Source organism: Megascapheus bottae, chromosome 8, assembly GCF_031878675.1.
Source record: "Megascapheus bottae isolate mThoBot1 chromosome 8, mThoBot2.hap1, whole genome shotgun sequence".
NCBI lineage: Eukaryota > Metazoa > Chordata > Mammalia > Rodentia > Geomyidae > Megascapheus > Megascapheus bottae.
The window spans coordinates 6,369,105-6,395,620 of NC_143516.1; the positions used below are offsets into that span (position 1 = coordinate 6,369,105).

Consider the following 26,516-nt stretch of genomic DNA (forward strand, 5'->3'; position numbering starts at 1 on the left):
ATGGAAAAGTGAAGTCAAGCCAAAGCTATGTCATTCTGTGTCAGCGTCGGGTCCCCAAGGACCCAGCAGACAGGCAGGCTGCCTGGAGAGGCACTCACGCCCAGTGCAGCGCTTCCAGTGCTCCTGGCCCACAGTCAGCAGCTCCTTCACGCCGTCATCCATGGCCTTGGTGAATTTCCCCACAGCATCACACTTCTGTTCTCTGAGGGCAGAGACACCACCAGTCAGTCACACAGGAGGACAGGCACTGACAACACAATCCCAGCCCAGCTTCTTGCTTTCTTACATGCTTTACCTGCCCTTCAACTCACTAGGTGGGTCTTCCAAGGGGCTGGATTCTGACTTTCAAAAATCTTCCCTGTGCATTTGAATGTTGCTTCCTTTCTTCCTCAATTCTAATGAATTACTCTAAAGGCAATAAATCCATAATTCCCTGAATGTGTCCTTTAGGTAAGTGCTGGGATTCTTCATTGTTCATAGTTAGGTATTTTAATGAAAGAAGACAAAAAAAAAAGGGCAGAACATACCACATAGCAATACTCAAGACAGAACCTCTTTAAGGATTTGAGAAAGCTCTACTAGCCTGTAGAAACCAGGACATACCATTGGATAAAAAAAGATTGTAAGACAAAATACAGGGGCTGTGCTAAAGCTCAGTAGTAAAGATGAGCTTATTAGTAAATATCAGGCCTTGGGTTCAAGCCCTGGTACCAAATTTAAGCACCAAACCACCTAAACAAAACCCCAAGAGTATAAAGTAAGATTATTATTAGTGTGTGTGTGTGGAGGGTGGGGGTCATGGGGCTTGAACTTGGCCTGAGTGCTGTGCCTGATCTCTTCAGCTCAAGGCGACCGCCTTATCCCTAGGCCTGGGTACTGTCTCAGCTCAAGGCTACCTCCCTATCCTCAAGCCAAGCCCCACTTCCCATTTTCTGTTTTCTAGAGGTTAACTGGATGGAGATAAGAATCAGGTTCTTTGGTGCCCGGGCTGGCTTTGAACCTGGATCCTCAGATCTCAGGCGTGAGCCACAAGATTGCACACTTTTCAAATGTACATATATTTAGAGAAGGGTTTGGGAATCTCTATACAATGTATTAACACCAATTGAGTCTGCATGCTTTTTTTTTTCTTGTCTATATTTTTGGCTAACACAAAGCAATATATTTAAAAGAAAACAGCTTCTTTTTTTTCTTACTAATCTTAGACAAAAAAAAGAACTTATAGTAAGCAAAGATTAAACAATGTGAAGAACACAAAGCAAAGCAGTGCTTGCAAGCTTTCTGCTGGGCTGTGGGTGCAGCTAGGTGGCTGAGCACGTGGCTGGCTACACATGCTAGGCCACAGATCCCAATTCCAGCACCGCAAAAAAAACCCCAGAAATCTGCTTTGCTAGATACTGTGAGTACTGGTGGTTCACTTTGGCATAAGAATATGCCTTATTGGAAATAACTGTGTCAACCAGAAAATCTGATCAGCCAGAAAGCCAGGACTGAAGTGTGCAGCTGATACCTTGTTACCTGACTACAAACCCCACTCATTCCACGTGAATTACAACTGTGGAAACTGGGCCAAGTGCATAAGCCAAAGGAGGCAGATGCGGATGGAGAGAAGGGAAGTTTCGCAGTGGCACTTACATTTCTATTAGGTCCAAGTCAGGTGCTTCTGGTTCCATGGTGGAAAATATCATAACTCCCACCAGTTCATCTTTTTCTGCCTTCCTCTTTCCGGTTTTCCATTCCTGTGAGAACAATAGGACAATGTTAAAGGGGTAGCAGAGTCAAACTGGTCTTCCAAATTCTTGAACAAAAGCAGCCCATACTCTTTTCCTACCAAGCAACGGGTAGTCAGAAGGCTAAGACGCCCGTGCAAACCCCAGGGCATTCCCCAGGACAGCTCCCGAGGCCAGACCCTCTCACAGTGAACACAACAGCCACCATTCCTTTTCCAATGGCACAGTGAATACAGTCAATTCGACAAACACAACTGCTTTCTAAAAAACTTCATGGTTTTCCAAAATATAAGATAAAAGATAAAGAAGACTATGAACCTTATTTAGTTGACACACTCTCTCCCCACACAAACACAAACACACAAGGTGCCCCAAGCAAAGGCAGAGCAGTGATTCCACATCAGGAACTCCCAAGAGATGAGAGATGAGACATCACTTTGGCTAAAAATAAGATGAGTTGGGGTACCACTATCTCCTTTATGTAGTGGATAAAGGAAAGATTTATACTCCTTCCCTCCCTTACAATTTCACTACCTTTTCCAACCAGCAAAGAACCCACAGCATGCCTTATTTTTGTTGTTGTTATTGGGTTTTTTGTTTTTTTACCAGTCCTGGGGCTTGAGGTCAGGGCCTGAGCACTGTCCTTTGGCTTTCTCAAGGATAGCAATTGAGCCACAACACCACTTCTGGCTTTTTCTATGTATGTGGTACCGAGGAATTGAACTTGGGTCTTCATGCATGCTAGGCAAGCACTCCACTCCACTAGGCCAAATTCCTGGCCCACAAGTATGCCTGGTTTTGTGCCTGCCTTTTTTGGTTCCACCTAGGGTCATGAGCTACTGTTGCACTGTTGTGAATAGGTACAGCTCAGGGCAGCCTAACACTCTGCTGTGTGGGGGCAAATACTAGTTTAGTTATATCCTGCTGCACTAGTGGAAGCCACCTCTAAGTGATGACTAAGGCTGTTGAGTGAGGGCTTCCTGACAGGTCTGCACTATATTTCTCTTTGGCATATTCCTAGAAAAGATGCTCGGTGGTCCTGAGTGCTCAACCTTAGTTTACAATTCCATTTTTTTTCCACCAGTTTGCACTCCCACCAGCAGGGCATGGTGGAACACCACCTAGGCGAGCACTCCCCACCTAGAAGGCACCTGGCATGGCCAGTCCTTCCTTATTTACCCAGTGTGGCTGCAGTTTGCTTTTCTTTGACTGTTAGTAAGGGTAAGCGCTTCTCTAGACGTTTGTTTATGGTGATGGTTCAGATATCTTCTTTTGTGAAAGAAGTACATTATCAAATTTCCTGATTGCCAGGTGTTGGTGGCTCAGGCCTGAAATTCTAGCTATTCAGGAGGCTGAGATCTGAAGATCACTGTTCAAAGCCAGGCCAGGCAGGAAAGTCTATGAGATTCTTATCTCCAATTAACCATCAGGAAACCTACAGTGGAGCTGTAGCTCCAAGTGGTGAGTGCTAACCTTGAACAAAAAAACTCAAGGATAACACCCAGTTCCCAAGTTTAAGCCCCAGAACTAACAATAACAACAATAACAAAAAGCCACAGGTGTTTAGGATATATAACAATTATTATTATTATTGAACTGTACTATAGATAAACATGTGCTTCAGAAGTGCAGTTTGTGTAATTGTGATCTAACATAACATTTTCCCTCACACAGGAACAGTTGCCCCCCTACCTCCAGGACTCATACATTTCCTTCCAGGAGTGGAGGTTGGCTAACGTAGTGCGGCAAGGCTCACTGACAACGGTCAGACTTACACAGTAGTCTTGAGACACCTCAGTGTTTCCTAATTCCCTACCTGGTGCCAGATACACACACCAAGTACAGAAAGGACCCTCTGGAAACAAGGCCCCGACAGCATACTACATTACGAATATGCATCTGTCTTTAAACACAGAGTTTTAAAAATGCATTCATTTCAACAAGTGAAAATACCACCATGTAAATCTGTCTGAAAATTCCAACAGGGTGTATGGTATTCTATTATTTGAAGAAAGGTAGCATTTTTCCTATGGTTATAATATATTTAGCATCTATGTGCTTCTGAGCTAACTCATGATTTTGCTCTTTTAGAGTATTTTCTGAAATAAGAATATTTGTTGTAAGTAAAATTTGTTCAAGTAAAATTACAGAGAAGGTGTCTTCAGAAAATAAAATGATACACTAAGGAATCTAATAAAGGTTAGTGAGGGAGACAACTGTTTGCCAAGCAGCTGACAAGTCAAGAGACTAGGTATTTCCTGATGTCAGTGAGGAACAGATGAGCGATGACAGAAGGGCTGGCTGGGGATGGGCAGACAGCAGCAGTCACAGTTAAACAAAAATGATGACTTGACGCAGAAGAATCACTGATCTCGGACTCAGTTTCCTTCCATGGCGCTGTGGTCCTCCCATTCCTGCCAGCACTCTCATTTGGGATCCGCATCTCCACAACAACTCACCTATGCGGTACACCCGCCCCAGCCCCATGCATCGGGGCCCGCAGGCCTTCACGTGGCATGACTAGCCTCCTGCGGCTGGGTCTAGGTTTCTGTCTCTTTGGAGGGAGTGACAAATAACCAAGGAACTTCAGTTCTCGACATACACTGGAGATGAATGTGGCACCAGTGATGAGCTGCCCTACCTTCTCGTCTCGGAAGCTCAGGAACTGCTGGAAAAGCTCACTTTCTGAGATCACTGGGTGGCGGCACATCCTGGTCATCCAGGCCTGAAGCCTCTCCATGCGCATTTTGATAAATTCTTCTTCAAAGCGACCTGCAGAAGACGTGCAATTCTCTACAGTGAACTGAAATATTTCAAAATTTTTCTGACTACCAGCTACTTCGCAGAAAGCTAAGAGGTGAACTACAGTGATTTATCACTATCTTGAAAACATTCATAGGAAATGCTCAAAGACCTCCAAGGAGAGATGCAACATTAGTTTGTTTCTTGCTTGTTCCACTAGTACTTTACAACCTGAGCCAAGCCTCCAGCCCAGATTTTTGCCGGTTATTTTGGAGACACAGTCTCTGAGACTTTTCTGCCCACATGGGTTCAAACTGTAATTCTTAAGATTTAACCTCCTTAGCAGCCGGAATTATAGCCATGAGCTACCAGTACTTGGCTCAATGACTAGTTTTCTTTCTTTCTTTTTTTTGGTTGGTCTTGGGGCTTGAATTCTGAGCCTGGGTGCCGAACTCTTCAGCTCAAGGCTACTATCCTATCCCTGGAGCCAGAGTGCCACTTCTGGTTTTCTAGTGGTTAATTAAAAATAAGAGTCTCAAGGTCTTTAGTGCCTGGGCTGGCTTTGAACCACAATCCTCAGATCTCAGCTCCTGAATAGCTAGGACTATAGGCATGAGCCACTGCGCCCAGCAAATAACTCTTCTTCGCCCCCTCCCCCCCAGTCCTGGGCTTGAGCTCAGGGCCTGAACACTATCCTTGGATTTTTCTCAAGGCTAGAACTCTACCACTTGAGCCTCAGCACCACTTCAGCGTTTTTTTTCCCCTATGTATGTGGTACCAAGGAATCAAACCTGGGTCTTCATGCATGCTAGGCAAGCACTCTACCACCAGGCCAAACTCCCAGCCCTGGCCAACAACTCTTCTGATTAAGACAAAATTTAAAGTAAGTCTCATCTCAATACAGAAGACTATCTCTAACTTCTAAACAAACACAAGGTCTGTTTTCTGGCTGGCTATATGAAGCACAATGCAGTAAAACTCTAGAACAAAGAGTATCTGTACTCAGAACTAAGAAAAGGTGGATGTGGTGCTAATGCCGTAATCCCAGGACTAAGACAGGAGGACCCCGAGTTTAAGTACAACTTGGACTATACAGAGCCAGTTCTAAGGCAGTGGGATTCATAGAGAGACACTGTTTCAAAAGCCAAAACAAAAAGAGCAAGGAGAATGAAGGAAAGGTTGAAGGAGAAGGAAGGAGGAAGAAGAAAACAGGAGGAAAAAGAAAAAGAGGCAGTCAACAAGGATTTAGGATTGATACTTTGTTCTCCATTAAAAAATTAATTAAGGGCCGGGAGTTTGGCCTAGTGGTAGAGTGCTTGCCTAGCTTGCACGAAGACCCGGGTTCGATTCCTCGATACTACATACGTAGAAAAAAAGCCAGAAGTGTTGCTGAGGCTCAAGTGGTAGAGCTCTAGCCTTGAGAAAGTCCAAGGACAGTGCTCAGCCCTGAGCTTAGGCCCAGGACTGGCAAAAAAAAAAAAAAAAAAAAAAAAAAAAAAAAAAGATAAAAAATAAATTAAACAAAGTAGCAAGACATTTCTTTTTCCTGAATGCTATTAGGAAAGCTCAGATCCTAGACCTTTCTACCATGAGAAGTAGAACTTGGTAACAGTTTCTGTTTTAAAGGAACAAAGTCTGCTTGACAAGGACAAAATAGTCAACACCAAAACTGAACATTTATAAACCTACAAAACAAATTCACCATCAGCTGAGAGGCCCAGGCTTCTGAAGGTGGAATTTCAGCAACAGCCATGTGAGGACCTGAACTAATCCTCACCCCAACAGGCAAGGACAGAAGTGGACATTGCTGACCAAACAGCACCTCTGCACTCAGAAAGGCATCTAGAAGCATGTCTACCTATCCTGTGATTGTGGTTTGGGTCACACACTGCGAATCCAGGGCACAGCAAGGGGGCTCTGACAGCAAATGCGATCCAGCGTCCTCTGGGCGTTAGGTGACTTCCATATGTGTGAACTCTGCTGGGACCCTCTTCACAGCTGTACTTCCTGCCGCTCATGCCCTTGGGCATCTCACTGCTCTAAAACCTGCCAGTGCATCACAAGTTCATAGGACAATCTGACTGCCTCCTTTTACCTGTCACCCTGTGTTTAGCATTACACACACTCACCTGTGACTTGCTTATCTGGAAGAGAAGGAATTGGAATGGCTGACCCAAACTTAACTAGGAGACGTTCATACAACCAGTCAAAGTGCTTATACCTGTGGTTTACAGATCGATTAGTGTTCTGTAAGATAAGAGAAACAACAAAAAGTCAGCAATGCCAACTGCAGAAAAGGAAGAGAAAGCAGGTAAGGAGGTACTCACGGTGGGTGTCAGCTGATACTCAATGTAGCTCTTCAGACCATACATCTTGGAGCCTTTCCTAGGATCTGCTACCACACAGTCAAAGGTAGAGGTAGGATAAACCCACATGGGGCCATAATCTCCAACCTACACAATGGTAGAGAGAAAGAGAATTTTGTAACTGAGAAATACAATTGCTATAAAGCAGCACATGAGTGTTTTCAAAGAAAAGAGGCCTTTGGTGAGCCTGTCTTGCTTCTCTTTGAGGAGCTAGAAACTGGTGTCTGTATCTAGGAAATGTCATAGCCAAGGAGCATGCTTGATGGAAACTGTTGTTTACCTAGTGGCTGGTCTCAGGGTGGGGTGGGAGGGGCTCACCCTCTTTAGGCCAGCTATCTCAAGCTGGTCTACACCTATAATCCCTGTACTCAGAAACCTGTGGATTAGAGGCTACCCTGAACTCCGTCCCTCAGAAGGACACACTCTGGCTGTTTTCTCTTGGTATTGCTTGTGCAGAAGCACAGTGGGCTGGCCTACTTCCTGAGCCAGATGAAGGAATGTGCAAAGAAGGCAGGTCCCCATTCCTCCCCCACTTTCCCTGCCAAGCCTACACTAGCACCAGGTAGCAGGTGGGCCTACCACCCCAAATGTGGCTGTTCTGACTTGTTTAAATGACACCCAAGGCCATGGAGGTGTCTGCAATGGATTTTGGAACCTGGGGTATTCTGCATCCCCAGAGAGGGGTTCAAGTTGGATAATTCTTTCAGAAAGTTTATTACAGAAAGTTTACAGATCTCAGAGATCTGTAAAACCATGGATCTTACAGAAAACATGCAGTGCAATAGGAACGTCAAAATATGTTATCATATCATGTTGTAATAGAAAAAAAAAACCAAAACCTTGAATTATATAGTTCAGGAACAAGGTTTAAAAAAAAAACACAAGAAAACAAAAAACAAAAGAAAACCAATACATGGTCAATAAATAGAACTTCTTTCTTGCCTCTGCCTCTCTCTGTGCTGGTAGTAGTGGGCCAGAACTCTAGGCCTCAGAGCCTTAGTTTTTTCTATTCAAGGATGGCCACACCTCTACTTCCAGGTTTTTGCTAGTTAATTAGAGATGAGTCATTTTAGATTTGTCTGACCAAGCTAGCTTTAAACCAAGAGCCTCAGATCTCAGTCTCCTGAGTAAACTAGGGATATAGTAACAAGAGTAAAAAACTCTCTAAAAAAGAGGCTCATTCAGAGTTCTGAAGAGGAATGAAAACAGTTAAAAACAAGCTTTAGTTAAACAATTAATACAAGGATGGTAAGGAAGTAAAAGAAGATGAGGAAAATCATGCATACTGGGCTGAAGGAACACAGACGTGCAGGCCGGGACCTCCATGCTGAGGCAAGCAGACGGAAGCGTGAAAGGACACCCAGTCCTCATTCTGTCTTAAGGTAAGAATGAAAACAGGATGGAATATCAACGGTCAGAGGCCAGGGAGGTGACTGAGGACGTTTAATACGGGACAAAAGAGATCTGTGGGTATAAACACTATGTGGTCCACAGAGGCTGGGATCCAGGGAATGCTCCCAAACATGCAGAGCAACCATGATGCCGCCTTGGGGAACAAATGTCCGTGAATGAGATGGTGAGGAAACACTATCAAAGCACAGAAGCTGGTCTCTGCTTTCTCTCATCTATGGGGGTTCATGCTCACCTCTACTTAAAACTCAAGACACAGACTGGACCTCTACCAGGTCTGCCACATCTGTGACAAAGTCCAGAACACAAAGTGAAAGACCACAGGCTCCTAATTCAGAGGTGTTTTAAATTTACTGAGAAGAATAAGGACACAGGCACAGGCTTTTACAGACAGCCTTGCAGAAGCAAATTATTTTTCAATCTAAATAGTTAGAAGATAATCACTCCAAATTTGCATTGAGGGAAAAAGGACAAAAGGGTCTTTCTAGGATTTTAAACATTTCAAAGATGCTGAATTATTTTATCTATTTATTTTTAAACTGTTTTTTGACAGTTCTAGGGCTTGAACTCAGGGCCTGGGCACTCTCCTTGGGCTTTATCAAGATTAGCACTCTGCCACTTGAGCCACAGAGCCACTTCTGGCATTTTCTTTGTATGTGGTACCGAGGAATAAAACCCAGGGCTTCCTGCATGCTAGGCGAGCACTCTACCACTAGGCCATACTCCCAGCCCCAATTATATATCCACTATCAATCCTGAAATTTCATCAAATCTCCTAGGACCCAAAGACCAAAAAATAAGACCAGTGATTCCTTGTTTGCTTCAATGATGATCACATTCAAGGCATCACCTTGTGCTTACAGTCAGGTCGTCAGGCTCAAACAGCCCTGGTTTTCCTTTCCAGAATTTCATTGGGGAATACAGAGCAAGATATTGTCTGAAAGAAAATCTTTCAGAAATCAAAATATAGCATGACACCAAAGAGTATGTGTTGTGTTAGCAATAATCATTTCTCTAAAATTATTCTAAATCAATCATAAAGAAGTCACTAACTCCCAGTTTTTATTTGCCTGCTCCTTATCTTGATTTGACAGCTGGTTTGCTGGAAGAAATACTAGTACCAGCATGTTGGAAAAGGTACCTTTCTCTTATCATGTTTTCATTTTCCCAGGGCAGAAACCTAATTATCTGAATTGAGTTTATTAGCTAAACATATGGAGCAAGTATAAAACAAATAGCCTTTAGCATATGCTTCATGACATTCTAGAAAATGAAAAGTATCATATATAAATATTGTTGGTTTAATATTAATAGTCTAAAATATTCTAAAAAATAAAGAATATATGGACAATAACAGGCATCACTTTATGTTAACTATATTTAGGACCCCTAAAATGCTAACCTATATTACCAGTTATTTGGAATATTATATATATTTAAAAATATCTCCTCAAAGACCAATAACCCTCTTAGCATTAAGGTATTATCAAAGACCTTATTTAGAAACAAACAAACAAATGAACAAACTTACAATGATGGGAATTTTCTCTTTGGGTTTTGCTAGTTGCTTGGACAACAAATATTGTTCCATTCCAGGTTTTGCGAATCCAGGAAACCTAGTCATGAAGATAAGTGTTGAGTCTTGTGCCTTTTCTCGTAAGAATTCTACAGTTCTCACCCAGGTTACTCTAACACACAAGTTTTAAACTTGCTCTTTCAGGTGAACCAGAATTAGAAACTGTGGTAAGTAAAACCAGTGTAATCAGATTGATCAGTGGCCAGGTAGTCACTTTTAACCTCAAGAGAGGGAAGAAAGCAGCACCATTCCAGCAGGTGTGATACTCATGAGTACTATAGCTGCTTACTCAGGTCTTATACAGAGGGTAGGAGCACTGGACAAAGTCTCCCATCCCACCCACTCTCTCTCCTAGCCCCCAGAGTTACCAGTGAGTTGGCCGCATGGGCGATGGCCCTTCACTGGCCAGATACACAGGTTCGAAACAGGCCAGCTTGAATGACATTTTAAGACACAAAGAGTCCTTAAAGCTAACTAAGGAAAGAGCTGAGGAAAATTCAAATGGGTCAGCAAACACACAGAGCAAGTTTCGTGGGCAAGGTGCCGAGAGGAACGAGAACTGCAGTCTGCTTGTCAAAACAGGGCCAAGAGGCAAATTACATTTAAATGGGTTATAATCATACTTTACACTTAGGTTTAACAAATTGAAGAGTAATGCACATCAAAACTACTGGCCAAGGTGATAAGCTTCAAATCTGAATTTAAGAAACAATATATGGCCAAGAATCAGTAACTAATTTTATTCTGCATGCACCCGATCAGAAAAATACATTATGCACCCAGATCCTGGCTATCTCTCCTGCACTTAGACTGACTTGTTAAGTGGCAGCTTCATGGACGAGGCGCCAGGCCGCATGCTTCCTCGCTGGGCCCCACCCCCATCTGCGGCTTCTGAATCCTTGAAGTAAGAGGACTTGGGCTCGTCCCAGTCTTCATCCCAGTCATCGTCGTCACCAGTCGCTAGAAGAGGGAGAAGATAATCAATCGGTGGGGAACAAGAGGGACAAATAGTTTTCTGATGACAGCTGACTGATGTAGTTGAGTTTTTTAGAAAGATGGATAAAAGGGTGCAGTGCAGTACAATGTGGATGTGCAAAGGAAAGGCTCTATGTCAAGCAGTGTTCGGAGTTGAATGATACATTTCTGCTTTTTAGTGGAAAAGACAAATCAGAAATAAGCCAACTATGAATGGAACGTCCATTAATAATGTGTGTGTGCTGGTCCTGGGGCTTGAACTAAGTCTGGGCAGTGTCCCTGAGCTTTTGTGCTTAAAACAAGCACTCCACATCTCCACTTTCAGCTTCTTAGTGGTTAACTAGAGATACATCTTATAGACTTTCCTACTTAGGCTAGCTTAGAATCATGATCCTTAGATCTCAGTCTCTTGAGAAGGCTTAATATTAATATCAAGTTTATAGTCAACTATGCCTGTATGATGCAGCCTTCAAAAAATTCCTGAGCCGGGCATGGTGGCTCACACCTGTAATCCTAGCTACTCAAAGGCTGAGATCTGAGGACTGCAGCAGTTCAAAGCCAGCCTGTGCATGAAAACCATGAGACTCTCATCTCAAATTAACCTCCAGAGCCGAGTGTGGTGGCTCACACCAGGCTGAGATCTGAAGATCACTGTTCAAAGCTAGCTCAGGCACTAAAGTCCCTGAGACTCTTATCTTCAATTAATCGGTAGAAAAGGGGAAGTGGGGCTTTGGCTCAAGTGGTAGAGTACTAGCCTCAAGCTGAAGAGCTCAGGGCCATGCCCAGGCCCAAAGTTCAAGTCCTATGACCAACATTAAAAAAAAAAAAACCAAAAAACAAAAAACGCCCTGCGGTATGGACTTCTTCACTCTATGGGTGCCAGAGAGGGCGAGGATGCTCTGCTCCTTCCCCAAAGCCTGGCCGGCTGTATCTCCTCACGCAGGTGTTCCACTCTTCAATCAACTGGCTTAGGGCAGACATTCCCCTGAGTTCTGTGACTTCTGCTAGCAAATGAATGGAGTCTGAGGGGACTGCGAGAAGGCAAGATGGGCCAGGAGGACCGTGTGAAATCACAAAACTCCCAGGCAGTGACTTCAGGAGATCTGGCCAGTGCCTGGGGCCTGGTCACTGTTGTGCTGGCGGGAAAAGGCAAGGCCAGTTTGTTTTTTCTGTTTCCCACCCAGTTCACCTTCACTCATTCATGGCAGAAGCCTCTCCTCACCTGGTCCTTGGTAGGCTTGAGGATGGCCGAAGGCTGCGTCCCAGCTGTTAGAAGTGTTCCTCTGCGTACCAGTCGCCTCTGGCTTGGCCCCCCAGCCATCCGAGTTGTCCCAGTTCCCAGATTTAGGGGCATTCCAGGCGGACCAGGGGTCATTACCACTACCAACCTGTGGGGACAAGGGGAAGAAGAACACTGTGACATCTCGGAAATGACTCCATTCAGTAATGGGCTGTAACTACAGAACAGGAGGGCAGAAAATAAATTAACTTTAAATCTCAATATTTTCCCCCTCAAAACATTACTAATGCTGTGTTTGCTCAGGAACTCCAAATTTGAAAACAGAAACAAAGAAAGCATCCAATTTGGCTGTAGCTCTTTCTGCTTCCTTCCAGGAAGTAATCATTTCCCTAGAAGCATCTTCACTCCTCCATGTATACACAACTCAAGTAACTGGCCCATGCTATACTGTACGGGTGTCTTTCCCAGTAAGTTTTTTTTTTGTTGTTTGTTTTATTTTTTGCCAGTCCTGGGGCTTGAATTAAAGGTCTGAGCACTGTCCTTGGGCTTTTTCAAGGTTAGAGCGCTACCCCCTGAGACACAGAACCACTTCTGGCTTTTCCTGTGTATACAGTACCAACGAATCAAATCCAGCGCTTCATGCATGCTAGGCAAGCATTCGTGGTATCACCAGGCCAAACTCCTGGCCCAGGTTCTTTTTCTTTTGTTTTAACTAACATGTTTTAAGATTATAGATGCTGATAACCAGGAACTGTTTTATTCTTCTTAAATACTGTATAGTAATCTATTATATTTCTAGTTATTTTCATCTGAAACAGTAATACATTAACAATTAAAACAAATCAAATAGAATGAAAGGATATACAACTAGGCAACCGTTTACAATGTTAGGATACCAAGCATTCTTTCTAAGATAACTTTTTAAGGTCAAAAGACAAAACCACAGCAAGTTTTGTCCTGATTCATGAATTTAGCAGTCTCCAACCTATAAAAAAGAGTGAGAGCTCCTGCAGGGAAACTGTTATCAGTAATGTCAATGCTTGTGTACCTTGTTTTCAGTATCCTAACAGGATTCTTTAAAAAAAAATAGCTCACTGTGTTCGATCTAGAAAAGGTGATTTTCAACAAGCAAGCACACGAAAAAAAGTATTTAGAACATGCCATCATCCAACTGTTAAAATAACTCCTGCGTTAGGAAACTCATCTCAGCTACTGTAAAAAAGGTGAAAGACAGGGACAAGCAGAGATAAGTGAGAAAGCAGGAACAGTAAAATCTAGAAGGTAGAGATATGGAACTTGCTTAAACTTTATGTTCTCAAAATATTAACAAAATGGCAAATGAAACAAAACCTGTTCCACTGCTGTCTTCTGAGCTCAAAGTGCCACCAGGGGACAGATGTGTGCACTGTGTACAATAACCCCAGGAAAGCCGTACATATGACAGCCCTTGGCCACTTACTAATGGACAGAGCACCAGGCGATTGTGTTGTGCGCATCGCGGGTCTCACAAATCCAGGTGGCATCCTGCTATGACACACTGAGCCATGGAATTCCATGTGTGTGGACACTACGGCTCCCAGGCCATGATGAACAGAGCAGCAGCAGGTTAAACCAAACCAGAGAAAATGTTCAGTCCACTGCAGCAGTGAGCGTGGTATGCACGAGGCTGCAGTCAGTGTAACATGGCAGAGTTCCACAGTCAAGTTTTTCTTAAGCTGAAGAATGGCATTCCAAAAGAATGGAATACCAAGTATAGTACAGTTAAGTATGTAAGCCAATTAATACAGTTGTTTACTATTAGTACTGAATACTATCCACTGGGTTATCAGTGCCGCATCTTTCTCTCTGTGGTACGATGATTTGAATTCAGAGCCTCATGCTTGCTAGGTAGGTTGGGGCTGTCAACTACTTGAGCCACAGCCCGCGTTATTTATTTTTTTATAGGCTTTGTGCTTTTAGCCCAGGGCTAGTTTTGGATCTTGATACTTCTACTCTACTCTCTGCCTCCTAAGCAGCTGAGAGTACATGAGTGCCCCACTAATCCCAACCCTATAACACACTTTTCTATGACTGACAGCACAATGAAGCACTATAAACACCTGAATAGTCAATGGCTACAACAACGTAACTGAATGATCTCTACTGTAATCTGACAGGGCCACTGTTATTTATGTGTATTCGGTCATTGACCAAGGCACTGCTAGACAACATGCACCTATATGATTATGTAAAGGGGCTAGAACACTGACTCACCAGGAGGGTTTTAAATCCCGACATAACCACTGGAATCTGACTCAAGTGAACTTCATACCAACATAGTGATTAATTTAAGCTCTGAAGTCAATCTAAGTCCCACCAGTTGCACATACCGCTTCCATACTTTTAAAGTGGCTGTAGTGACACATCTTCCTAATAGGGGTTTTATTAAGTATTAAGTGATATAATTATATAATAATATGAAATATATAACACTTTATAATACTAGTCCATAGCATACATTCATTTATCTAAAATACAAAAATAATAGCCAGGTAAAGTGGTATGTGTCTACAATCACAGAAGTCAGGAGGATGACAAGTTTGAGGCTAATATGGGCTATGAAGTGAGAACTTGTCTTAAATGGTTCAGCACTAAGTTGTATGATAGGAGAAAATACTAGGCATTTACGAACTGTTCTCTTCACATACATAAAAGAGGCAGAACTCAGAACTGACTGACATCTTCTGTATGCTTAATGCTGAGAGTAAGGCCTACCATGAAGAGCGGGGTTATGATGGCCTGCTTTATGGATCCCTCTGCCACCAACTTCACAGCTCTCATTCTCAATGACCCTTTTCCTTCGTCTGTCAACTCCAGCCATGTTCACATTACAGCCCTCTCTGTCTGTTGGCTACCAATTTAGCTTGTGAGTTTCTTCTCCAGTCTTTCCTTCCATGTTTCCCCCTCACTGCTCATTTCTACCAAGTATTACTTTCAGTCTCATCTTCTCTGGCCCTTCCTAATAAGTGCTATCACAGAATGTTATCCATGCACTAGAGCTCATTGCCCAGGGACAAATCCCTGGGCATGTACAAAAGCCTGCAGGGTCCTCATCTTTCAGATGCTGAAGAAAAGCCTCAAGATGTTTTACCTGAGACAATCTCCTCACTTGGGAAGAAATGATTACTTTTTTTGGGGGGGGGGGGGGGGCTAGTCTTGGGGCTTGAACTCAGGGCCTGAGCACTGTCCTTGGGCTTTCTCAAGGCTGGAGCTCTACTACTTGAGCCACAACACCACTTCCAGCTTTTCTATGTATGTGTTACCAAGGAATCAAACCTGGTCTTTGTTAGCAAAGCACTCTACCACTAGGCCAAACTCCCAGCCCAGAAACAATTACTTTTTAAGGGTTGTGAAATGTGTTTCCTTTTAGATTTAAGTTTGAAATTTACCTTATTTATGGAAGAAGAAGGAGAAGAAGAAGAAGGTGGTGACTGGCTGAGACTTTCAACACAACCAATCTGAGCCAAAATATCCACCTTAAAATAAAAATGGTGCTCAGTGAATGAGTGAAAAATATGCCAAAAGTTTTAGCTAAACACTGCAAATTTATGGCAGAGCTAAATTCACTAGAAAATTCTGCATGCCACTCACTCACAAACATTACATGCAAAAAGCCCCCAACTGGCATGGGTTGGCATGCAGCCATGGGTTAGCCCAATGCATTGTATCTTCCAAAGTCTGCCATCTGTACTACAAGACAGTATCACTAGTTAGGCACTGGCGGCTCACACTTGTAATCCTCAATACTCCAGAGGCTGAGATCTGAGGATCATAGTTCAAGCCAATCTAGGCCAAGAAAATCTGCAGGATTGAAAATGAACAAAAATTTTATTAAAGCTGCTTTCTGTTTGTTTTTTTTTAATCAAAGCAGCAATCAAGTACACAAAGGAAATGTGAAAGCCCAAAAGATATCCAGGTATACACAGGTGCTGGGCACCATTTCCTTCCAGAAGACAGTGGAACTTATAACAGACAATACAGACACAGTTTGGAAGCCTATGTAATCAAAAGGCATGAAATGTACCATTTACAATTAGGATCTTAGGGAGAGACACTGCATGCGTTCAAGGGCAGGGCCCACATTTCTTATTACATGAGGAATTCTTGTACATTCTGTTTGTCCTGCTGTCATTTGGCCATTCCTGCCATGACTTATCAAACAGCTGCACGCTAACAGTTAGTTTGCTGTTCAGAAGGAAGCAAAGGGGAGCGCAGGAACTCGGTAACTAGGATACTCCACAGCAAGCCTTTCCTGTGGGCTTGCAGGGAAGATAAATGGAGGTTACCATTTGTTGCTCATAAGACAAGAAGGCTGTCTCAAGAAGGTTAGGAATTCCCCAACCCCCCTCCCCCAGCTCATTCACTTGACCAAGAAAACAAATTCCTCAGTCGTTCAACATCTAATAATCAGGTGCCAACTGTGTTAGAAAACAGGAAGTAAATAATATCTGATTCTTGCACCTTTTTTTTTTTTTTTTTTTTGCCAGTCCTGGGCTTGAGCTCAGGGTCTGAGCACTGTCCTTGGATTTTCTCAAGGCTAGAGCTCTACCACTTGAGCCTCAGCACCACTTCTGGCTTTTTTCCATGTATGTGGTACCAAGGAATCAAACCCGGGTCTTCATGCATGCTAGGCAAGCACTTTAACCACTAGGCCAAACTCCTGGCCCATATCTGATTCTTATACCCAAGAAGATTCTGATCAGAATTAAGGAATGCAGATTTAACTGTTTTCTTTCAAAGAGCCTAGACTAGGTTATAAAATCCTTAGGTAAAGCAATCATTTTAGCTCAAACACAGTACTTAAAATTCATCTATTCTCTTGTTCACAGAGCTTTTGCTCAAGTGGATTTAGAAAATCACAGATGATCAGGGGGAGAAACTGTGTACATTTTGTTCATTTCTTCCATTTCCTTCAACAAATTTTCTACATATAGCATGTGCACCTGTGTCTGTGTTTAAACATAAGAAACTGGACATTATCCAAACTGGTATGTTCCAGAGAGTCCTGCTCTACCCTGTACCGGCTCCCCAACATGCTTTCCGTTAGAAGCCAAGCTTCGGGAAGCTTCTCGTCCCAGATTTGTGTTCTAGGATCGAAACGCAATCATGTTGAACTGAGAACTACTTAGAGAAGCTGCATTTTGTGGATAAAAATATACAGCATTCCCACAACTGGTCCCAGAGCTTCATCACTGTATCCTCTGCCAGCTTGGTATCAGAATGCTTACTCAGCCGCCGCTTTCATCCCATCAGGTATAGAAAAACACTTTTATTCTCTGCTGGTTTGAAGGAAGAAGAACCAAATGAGTATTTTCCCCAAGTTTATTATTATCTATACTTGTTTGCCAATTAACCCTTTATAGCCATGGCCCATTATTTTCCTCCTGAGCTGTTTCTCTCTCTTTTTTTTTTTAGAGATTTACAAAAGTTATTTGTGTATTTAATAAATTAGCTCATATCCATAAGATGTTAGAAATTTTTCCTAGCTTCATATTATTCTTTTTGAATTCCTAGCTACTCAGTAGGCACAGATGAGGAGGATGTAGTTTAAAGCTAGCCTGAGCAAAGTTAGTAAAGACCCCCTCCCCCACCTTAAAAAGTCAGAAGTGGTAGCTGTTTTTTTTTAGCTCCTGGGAGGTTACATAAGAGGACAGCAGTCTAGTCTGATCCCAAGCAAACACAGGCAAAACACAGATCTTACCTGAAAAATAACTAAAGAAAACAGGGGGCATGACTCAAGAGGCAAAAGTTCAAAACCTGAGTTCAAAACCCCAGTAACACATGCACATATGCACACATACATACATATATACATATGTACGTACACATACACATACAACCTATAATTTTTCCAAATGCTTACAAATAAACAGCTTTATAATCTTCCAAATAGTAGGTACTTCCAAAACAGTTCTAATTCAGTCATTCTTTAAAAGCATTCAGCAATAACTGAACTATTCAAATTCATCTAAACTGACCAAATTCTAATTAAAACTAATGGCAGCTGCACCATTTTTCTCAAATTGCTCTGCTGATCTAAGTTTTCTAGAAACGTCATGATGTCAGTGTAAGTGTCCAGATGCCCTCGTGACTATCCCCTGCATTGTTCTGTCAGTGGGTGAGAGGATACGAGCTCTGACAAAGGGAGCCAGGTCCGCAGTCCTTATCCAGTCAACGCCTGATGTCCACCTCAATCACAAGTCTTTCGCCTTTTTCCCTGCCCTCATTCCAAGACTATTTTCTGTTCCTGGGGTCTGTATTCATATCACAACTGACTCTCAGTAACAATACCTTTTGGCATACAATTAGTTTTGAGAACATTCTTTAGCAGGCTTAACAGGTGAGTGCTTTGTTAATACCAACAGAAAGAAATACCACACAAAAATCTTCAAAGCTACTTTGATTATGCTTCCAGGGAATGCAAGAGCTGCCTTCATCATAGCCGCCAGTCAGACATACCTGGTTAGCACTGTTAGCTGTGGACGAACTGGCTTGTGCTGCTGTACTCGCTGAGAGGGAATCAAGAAAGGCTTGGTCAGCCACAGAATTCCCACAAGAAAACTGGTCTTTTCCATCACTGGGTAAAATCTAAATATTAGAAAGAATCAGAATTAGCTTTATAGATTCGTATTGTTTCAGAATGAGAATTTCTAAGAATATGCAAGAAGGATCATCTATTATGAAGGGGTTAATACTCTTGAATGTCTGTCACCTGTTATGGAAAGGGGCTGTAAACACTCTTGATTTCTATACATTTTCTTCTAAGTACTGCTTTGGCTGTATTCAACAAATGCAGTATGTTGTATTTTTATTTTAAGTTAAATTGTTTTAAGACTTGTTGAGATTCCATTGACATGTGTAATTCGGAAGTGTCTAGCTTAATTTCCAAGTATTTTAGAATTTTCCAGTTATCTTCCTGTTAGGGATTTTGAGTTTCATTCTATTGCATTTTAGGGTGGATCTGCTGATATTTCTTCCCCGCCCTCCCGCCACTGTCGCCCACCCCTTCTCAAAAGCAGCATATATTGGGGCCAGGAATTTGGCCTAGTGGTAGAGTGCTTGCCTAGCATGCACAAAGACCCAGGTTCCACATACATAGAAAAAGCCAGAAATAGCCAGGCTTGGTGGCTCACACCTGTAATCCTAGCTACTCAGGAGGCTAAGATCTGAGGATCAAGGTTCAAAGCCAGCCTGGGCACAAAAGGACCTGAGACTCTTATCTCCAATTAACCACTAGAAAAATGGAACAAGACTGTGGCTCAAGGAGCAGGGTGGTAGCCTTGAGCTGAAGAGGTCAGGGACAGTGCCTAGGCCCAGAGTTCAAGACCCACAACAACAACAAAAAGAAAGAGCCAGAAATGATGCTGTGGTTTAAGTGGTACAGCTCTAGCCTTGAGAAAGCCCAAGGACAGTGGTCGGGCCCTGAGTTCAAGCCTCAGGACAGGCCAAAAAAAAAAAAAAAAGCATATATTTAAATTTTTTTAAATTTATTTTTGTCAGTCATGGAACTTGACCTCTGGGCCTGGGTGCTGTCCCCAAAGCTACCGCCCCACCCACCCCTTGAGCCACAGCCCCACTTTCAGGGATGCTTAGGCATCCATCCTGCTGGCTAGTTGATGGAATACTGCTGAGTTCAACTGTATTTGTCACTGATTTTCTACCTGTCCATTTCTGATGGTGAGGGAAGGTTAGTCTTAAAAGATAAGCAAAGCTGAGAATGTCTGAAATAACAATTCCTTTCTAGGAGCAGAGATTAAAAAAATAAAAATTAATGCCAATTAATGAATGTTCACTTAAGTCCTCAGACTTTTTTCCTATTCCTTGTCCATACGAGATCCAGATGCTCACCGAGTCGACTTTCAGCAGGGTGTGAAGTTCAGACCAGGGCTGGGCTCAGAGCCTATGCACCATCTGCAACCACATGCATGTTCACACTTTTCTAAGGAAAATCTACTGGTTTCATTGGATTCTCTGGAGGGCTTGAGGGCCTAAGCCTCACTATTAAGAATAACAGAAATTCAATCCTGATCCTCAGCTTCATTTTGCAGACAGATCCAGAAACATTTACTGGACGTGAACCAAATAAAGTGCTTTAAATCTCAAATTATTTGCAGTTGATTTACAGGTGTACCAGGCAACTCTGGTTTCTTTTTGTCACTCAAGATTCAGATTACCTTACCATGCACCTAGCACTGGTTTTCAGGGATCAAAGCCAACCAGCAGGGGGTGCTAGGCAGTTGATTGACTGAAAAGGTTTTGCTGCTAAGTGGTGTTCAGGGAGGGACACTCCTACAGGATATGGTAATACTATCCTTGGCACTTACTATGTTGGATTCATGCCAGGACATCTCCTCAGAAGCCCATTCAACATACCTTTCTGTCTATGGAAACAGGGAAGGGAACTGAAGGAATATCCTTTTAGAAAAATCTATTTAAATGTGAATTATGTATCAAGTAAGAGAAGAGAGCAGCAGTGATTATACATCATCAGCAAAGGAAATATAGTCATGTCTGTTTAGGAAAATGAAGATTCTATCTTTGGAAAGAACTTTTTCTAAACATCACTGTTACTCTTCAGAGCTTGGGTCTATAGATAATACCTTTCTTTAGTTGTACTTGTTTATTTTCTACTTTTTATATAATTTTAATTTAATTTTTATTTTTGTCAGTCATAGGGCTTGAACACTGGGCCTGGGCGCTGTCCCTGTGCTCTTGACCTCAAGGCCAGTGATCACTTGAGCCACAGCATCACTTCCAACTTTCTGGTGGCTAATTGGAGATAAGAGTCTCACGGGCTTTCCAGTCCAGGCTGGCTTTGAATTGTGATCATCAGATCTCAGCCTCCGGAATAGCTAGGATTATAGGCGTGAGTCACTGGTGCCCCGCCTATTTTTTTTTTTTTTTTAAGTTGCTTCCTCCTTTAGCTGAAGAGCTCAGGGACAATGCCCTGGCCCAGAGTTGAAGCCCCATAACTGTTCAAAAAGAAAAAGGAAAAGTTGCTTCCTGGTTGTTCCTTGACCAAGACCAACGACGAGTCCTTACTTCCACGTAGTCCGTGGGAACAAGCCCTTGCTCTCCTTTGCTGTTTCTTCCTTCCAGCCATCCTCCACCAATATCCTAATTGTTACCAAGAAAAAAAGAAGATGGTTAGAATTTCCTGCTGAAATTTTCCTTTGGGAATTGTTATAAACTCATTCAAAGTGCCTCTGCGGGCAGAGGCACTTATACCCACCTGACTCTGCCCTCCCTACCCACCTACAGGATAAGGTAGAGACTGTTCAGGGCGTTCGGAGCCTTAGAACCCCAGGACACAAGGAGAATTAATTTGAGTTGCCAATGATAAGCTCCCTGCTCCCTACTCACCCAAAGGCAGCTCACCATTGGACTGCCAGCCAGGACACCCATCATGGACATTCAGCTGATGCATAGGCTAGCAGCACATGGGTATTGGTTGAAACTACTACGTTTTGTTTTTGTTTTCCAGTGCTGTGGATCCGACACGCTAGGCAAGCACTGGAAAAATGAGCTATAACCTCCACCCAACCCACCAGGTTCTTCTGGATGTGGAATAGTATCAGACTAAATAATACAGTAAATTCTACACTGAGATTTCTGTTTTTCAATTTACTATCTGCAGAGCCCCATTTCTCTGCAAAAAGGGTAAAACATTTTATTAGATTTGTAAATAATGCTATAGTTAGTTAATAAGTATATGTAACTAGATAACCACATTTGTCTTCCTTGATCGAGATACACAATTACATTTATAGTGTACCAGGTGACATTTTAACCATGTTCAAATCAGGGTAGGCAGGTTTATATCATCAAGCATTTATCCCTTCTTACTGTTTTAGAGGTGATATATAGTGGAGCTACCTTTACATCTATCAGGAGATATGTACATTTCTTTTTTGCTTAGTATTAGCTGTTCCCTCTCTCTCACTGCCTCCCTCCCATCTCTGCCCAGGAGTGGTGTGGTTCACTTTCATCCATGTCCAGTGCAGCTGTTTTCCACTGATTCTGTGCCCTCCCCACATTCCCTAAGATGTGCATGTATACATACTATATACACTTATTCCTCTTTTTTTTGTGATGAAGACATTCACAATCTTTCCTTTTGCTTTTTTGGAACAAGCTACATTATAGTTATCTAATCATATTATTTTAAGAAATCACATCACAACTTTTATCTTTTTTACTATAATAGCACCTAGAAGACGTATTTTTACCTGAGAAAACAAACACGTCTCTAAAAATTCAAGCAGACAAGAATTTTTATCCTCTTCTATGATTAAAAACAGAAATGAAGCCAGGCACTGGTGGCTCATACCTATAATGCTCACTACTTGGGAGACCAGAGAATTGCAGTTTGAAGCCAGCCCAGCAGACAAACACTCGAGACTCTCATATCCAAAAACCAGTGGGCATTGCATGAGTATGCCATGTGTGTGGACATGTTCATGTGCCTGTGACCGGACAGTGTTTGCGTGTGCGCGCGCGCACACATGCGCACACACACACACACACACACACACACACACACACAGAGCTGAAGATGACCAGGGTCAGATGTGGAGTGTTTTATATAACTACCAGTGAGAAGAAGCCATGAGAGAGGAGTTTAGTTAGACAGCAGTAGATTTGAAGTAGAGAGGCCAGACAGTCAAATACAAGAAGGTTAGAGCTTAACTCAGGGTGTTGACAGTAGAGACTGACGGGAAAAGAAAGCCTAGATGTAAACAAGACCAACAGTAACCAACGGCTTCCTGTGAACTTATCAAGAGTCTTAGTTAGAATGACTGAATGGATGAAGCACTACAGTAGAAATAAAGAAAATTCAGAAACAGAATTAGTACAGTGTAGGAGATGGGCTGGTATGTAGAACAGACAGTTGAGTCTGACACACCTGTCAAGGAACTACATAAGGATATCTAAGACACACACAGGCAGGAAACTCTAAGGTCTGGTCAAGCTGCACTGCAGACATTACAGGGTTAGCAAATGGCTGACAAGAATGAAAATCTGTGTAAGGGATATAGGCCAAAGGCGGCATGGTAATGCCAACCTTGCCAAGGCAGGATGAAGATTCCTAAAAGGCTGGCTAGGACAAATGAGGAGTCCCAGACTCGAACACGATTGCTTTGCCAAGCAGGGCACATGCTGTAAGGAAAACAGGGCTGCAGACCACTCTCTATAGAGAGGCAAGGAGTGTGCCTGCATGTACAGTACTCGGTGTGGACGCCTGAAGAGAGGGAGAAGATCCAGAAGACACCATGCAGAACAGATCCTGAGGCAGAGGTAGGGGCTCTGGAACACAGACCAGAGGCTGCAGAAGCCCTGCCGTGAAACCATCCTAGGAATTGGGACAATGTCCTTAGAAGTGTATTTCAAAGAGAATTTATCTCATAATTTGTTATTTACTTTAAGGACATTTACAATAAGGTTTCATGTAAAAGGACAATTAAACATTGAGGCAATATCACATAAAGGTAACAGAAAACATTAACAAGACGTTGGGCTTAGGATGATTTAAAAAATGAGAACCACATTTTCTTCCTAAAAGAAATCCAAGAGACTTAGACGCAGTGGCTCATGTGTGTACATCCAGCTACTGGGGAGGCCCACAGCAGGAGGACTGCAGTTTGAGGACAGCTGGGGCAGAAGTTCACAAGACTCCATTTAACGAACAAAAATTGGGCACAGCTGTACACAGCAGTCAAACCAACTATATGGGAAGAGTAAATAGGATGATTAGGATCCATAGTCACATGAACAAAAGTGAGACTTAAACAAAAGGACCAGGGCATGGCTCATGGCTCAAGTGGTAGAGTGCCTTCCTAGCAAGTAGAAGGCTCTAAATTCAAACCCAATGGGAGGGAGGGGAGAGAGGCTGGGAGGGAAGAAGGGGAAGAAAGAAAAAAGAATAGGCCAGGCATGGCTCTCACTTGTAATCACAGCTATTGTGCAGGTGAGATGGGGATGACCAGTTTGAGGCCAGTCTAAGCAGAGACTGAGACCTTCTCAATCACCAAGCCAGGAAGAGTGGCCTGCATCCCTCATCTCTGCTATGTAGGATGTCACAGGAAGGAGGGTCACGGTCTAAGGCTAGTCCCAGGTAAACCACAAAACTCTACTTTAAAATAACTAAAGCAAAAGGGCTGAGGCTATGGCTTGAGTAGTAAGAGAGTTGTAAGGCCTCGAGTTGAAGCCTTAGTATTGCCAAAAAAAAAAAGAAAAAAGAAAAGAAATTCAAACATTTTATTTTATGAAAAGAAACATGCCAAATTTCCAAAAGAAAGAAGCTGGGGTAACAATTGAGAAAGGACAGAATTATTATCCAGTTATGTGAGCATACATACATGTGAGAATGAGGGTAAATATAGTTTGCAAAGATACAGAAATATGGAACTATTTTTTTTTTTTTTTTGCCAGTCCTGGGCTTGAGCTCAGGGCTTGAGCACTGTTCTTGGACTTTCTCAAGGCTAGAGCTCTACCACTTGAGCCTCAGCACCACTTCTGGCTTTTTGCTATGTATGTGGGGTACGGAGGAATCGAACCCGGGTCTTCATGCATGCTAGGCAAGCACTTTAACCACTAGGCCAAACTCCCGGCCCCCTATGGAACTATTTTTTATTGAATTCAGCAATGATAACTCTGCCAGGAGGTGAGCTAATCCAGTCTTAGTATGCACTGCTTTTTGGAAATCTAATTTAAGGATAAGGCTTAGATCTAAGAGAGCTATCAGTGAGCAAGCCATTCAGGAAAGTCAGTCTGTCTGGGATGTATCCAGAGACAGTGCTAGGAGAAAGCTCGGAGCACCAGGCCCCAGAACCACCACAGAGCGCCCCAACCGCTATAAATAATACACGATGAACTCGGCTGTGCACTCAGCTGTCCTTAGAGGCCTGAGCTTTTCTGTTTGTGTAACAGCTTCTCACTGCACCACCAGTACTTACTTCATACGCAACAGGTTTTTAAAGAAATTGTGTGGGTTAAATGACCCATTTATCAAAACCTCAGATCTTAAAAATAAGCCCACAGGGGAGGCGGCAGGCAGCCGGTTGTCTTACCGGGTTCGTAATGGTGATGATCTCTCCTTCACTAACTGTCAGTTCATTATTTCCAGGTTCTGCAGCAAAATCATACATAACCCGAGCCTGTTCAGGTAAAAGAAAAGAAAGAGTTACAAATGAAACCCCAACAGGGCTGTGGTGGACTTGAAAGAACGGAAGACATGCCACCCACGTGAGTCACCTGTTGTCCTGAAGCCCAGCACCTTCCTGGCCACAGCCCCTCACTCAGCCCTGGAAGTAGAAATGGTTTCTAGAAGCTGTCCACATTGCATTTAGAGATCTGCTCAATGAAAGTAACTCCACATGCATCCCTTTCACTGACAGAAGAAGATGAGGAAGAAGAAGAAGAGGAGGAGGAGGAGGAGGAGGAGGAGTTCCTTTTAGGAGTATGGAACAGGACTTCAGATACTGCTCACTCTGGGAACACTCTCGGTGATGCAGGGACTGAGAAGGTAAGGGGCAGACACACGACCAAATCTGTTCATCTTTAGAAGAAGCCTCTTCTATTAAACTCTCACCATGCAGAAATGAGTACTCCTTTACACACTGCCAGGAAAATGGGTGTCACATGCCTTTTTTTCTTTTTGGCAGTGCTGAGGATTGAACCTAAAGGGCTCATACATGCCAGACAAGTATTCTACTGAGTTACCTTCCCAGCCCCATAGCTTTACAATTTATAATGAATACGTATTTCTAATCCATTTCAGTATTTACAAAAATAAGTATATTTCATAGATGGCCTCCATAAGTCCATCCTCCTACTTGCCCAGGTAACACAGCATTTGTCTAAACAGCAAATTCAAATGTACCTACAGGACCAGGTAAGCAGGAGAGCAGAACTGTATTCACTTCACAAATCTTTAAACAGCACCCAGCACATGGCAAGAGCTCCCAGGCCCTTCTGCCAACTACTACCATTCCTCCTTTTTTGTATAATTGTGCCTGAAACTATTCAAATGGGGATAAAGGATTCACAAGTAATGATAAAAGCTTAAAGCGGGAAGGCACACCACCCTGAAATATACAAAAGATAATAAATGGACTACTAAGTATGTGATAAAGCAAGTACTGCAAAAGGTTACAGAATTTAGACAATAAATTTACTATGTTTGATGGAAAAGAATTGCTACTTTCTCCACTGGACATTTTTACTAATAAAATGTTGGAAAGAAACAAATGGTAGTGAAGTCTGCCATTCAAAGGAAAATCTCATCAGATCCAAGCCCAAGAGGAGGAGGGGCTGAAGGAGAGAGGCAGGCAAGCAAACACTGCCAGCCCAGCGTGCCCTGAGTCAGGACAAAGGACAAAGAAATCACGTGGAGGTATTTTTCTCACACAGCTGCAGATAGAATTCTGCTTGTCATG

The 26,516-nt window shown here is 42.8% G+C and overlaps 1 protein-coding gene across 1 annotated transcript in view; it reads right to left on the minus strand.

Moving 5' to 3' along the window:
• Window positions 1–26,516, minus strand: part of Snx9 (sorting nexin 9) — a 47,337-nt gene that overhangs the window by 6,561 nt on the left and 14,260 nt on the right. Inside the window, exons 2-12 of the mRNA XM_090337909.1 lie at window positions 25,149–25,235; window positions 21,121–21,195; window positions 18,538–18,666; window positions 12,022–12,187; window positions 10,640–10,784; window positions 9,780–9,864; window positions 6,800–6,925; window positions 6,602–6,719; window positions 4,372–4,502; window positions 1,636–1,739; window positions 99–202 (exon numbers count right to left, since the gene is read on the minus strand). Coding sequence (XP_090194035.1) covers window positions 99–202; window positions 1,636–1,739; window positions 4,372–4,502; window positions 6,602–6,719; window positions 6,800–6,925; window positions 9,780–9,864; window positions 10,640–10,784; window positions 12,022–12,187; window positions 18,538–18,666; window positions 21,121–21,195; window positions 25,149–25,235 — 1,270 coding nt within the window. The remainder of the gene's footprint in view (window positions 1–98; window positions 203–1,635; window positions 1,740–4,371; window positions 4,503–6,601; window positions 6,720–6,799; window positions 6,926–9,779; window positions 9,865–10,639; window positions 10,785–12,021; window positions 12,188–18,537; window positions 18,667–21,120; window positions 21,196–25,148; window positions 25,236–26,516) is intronic.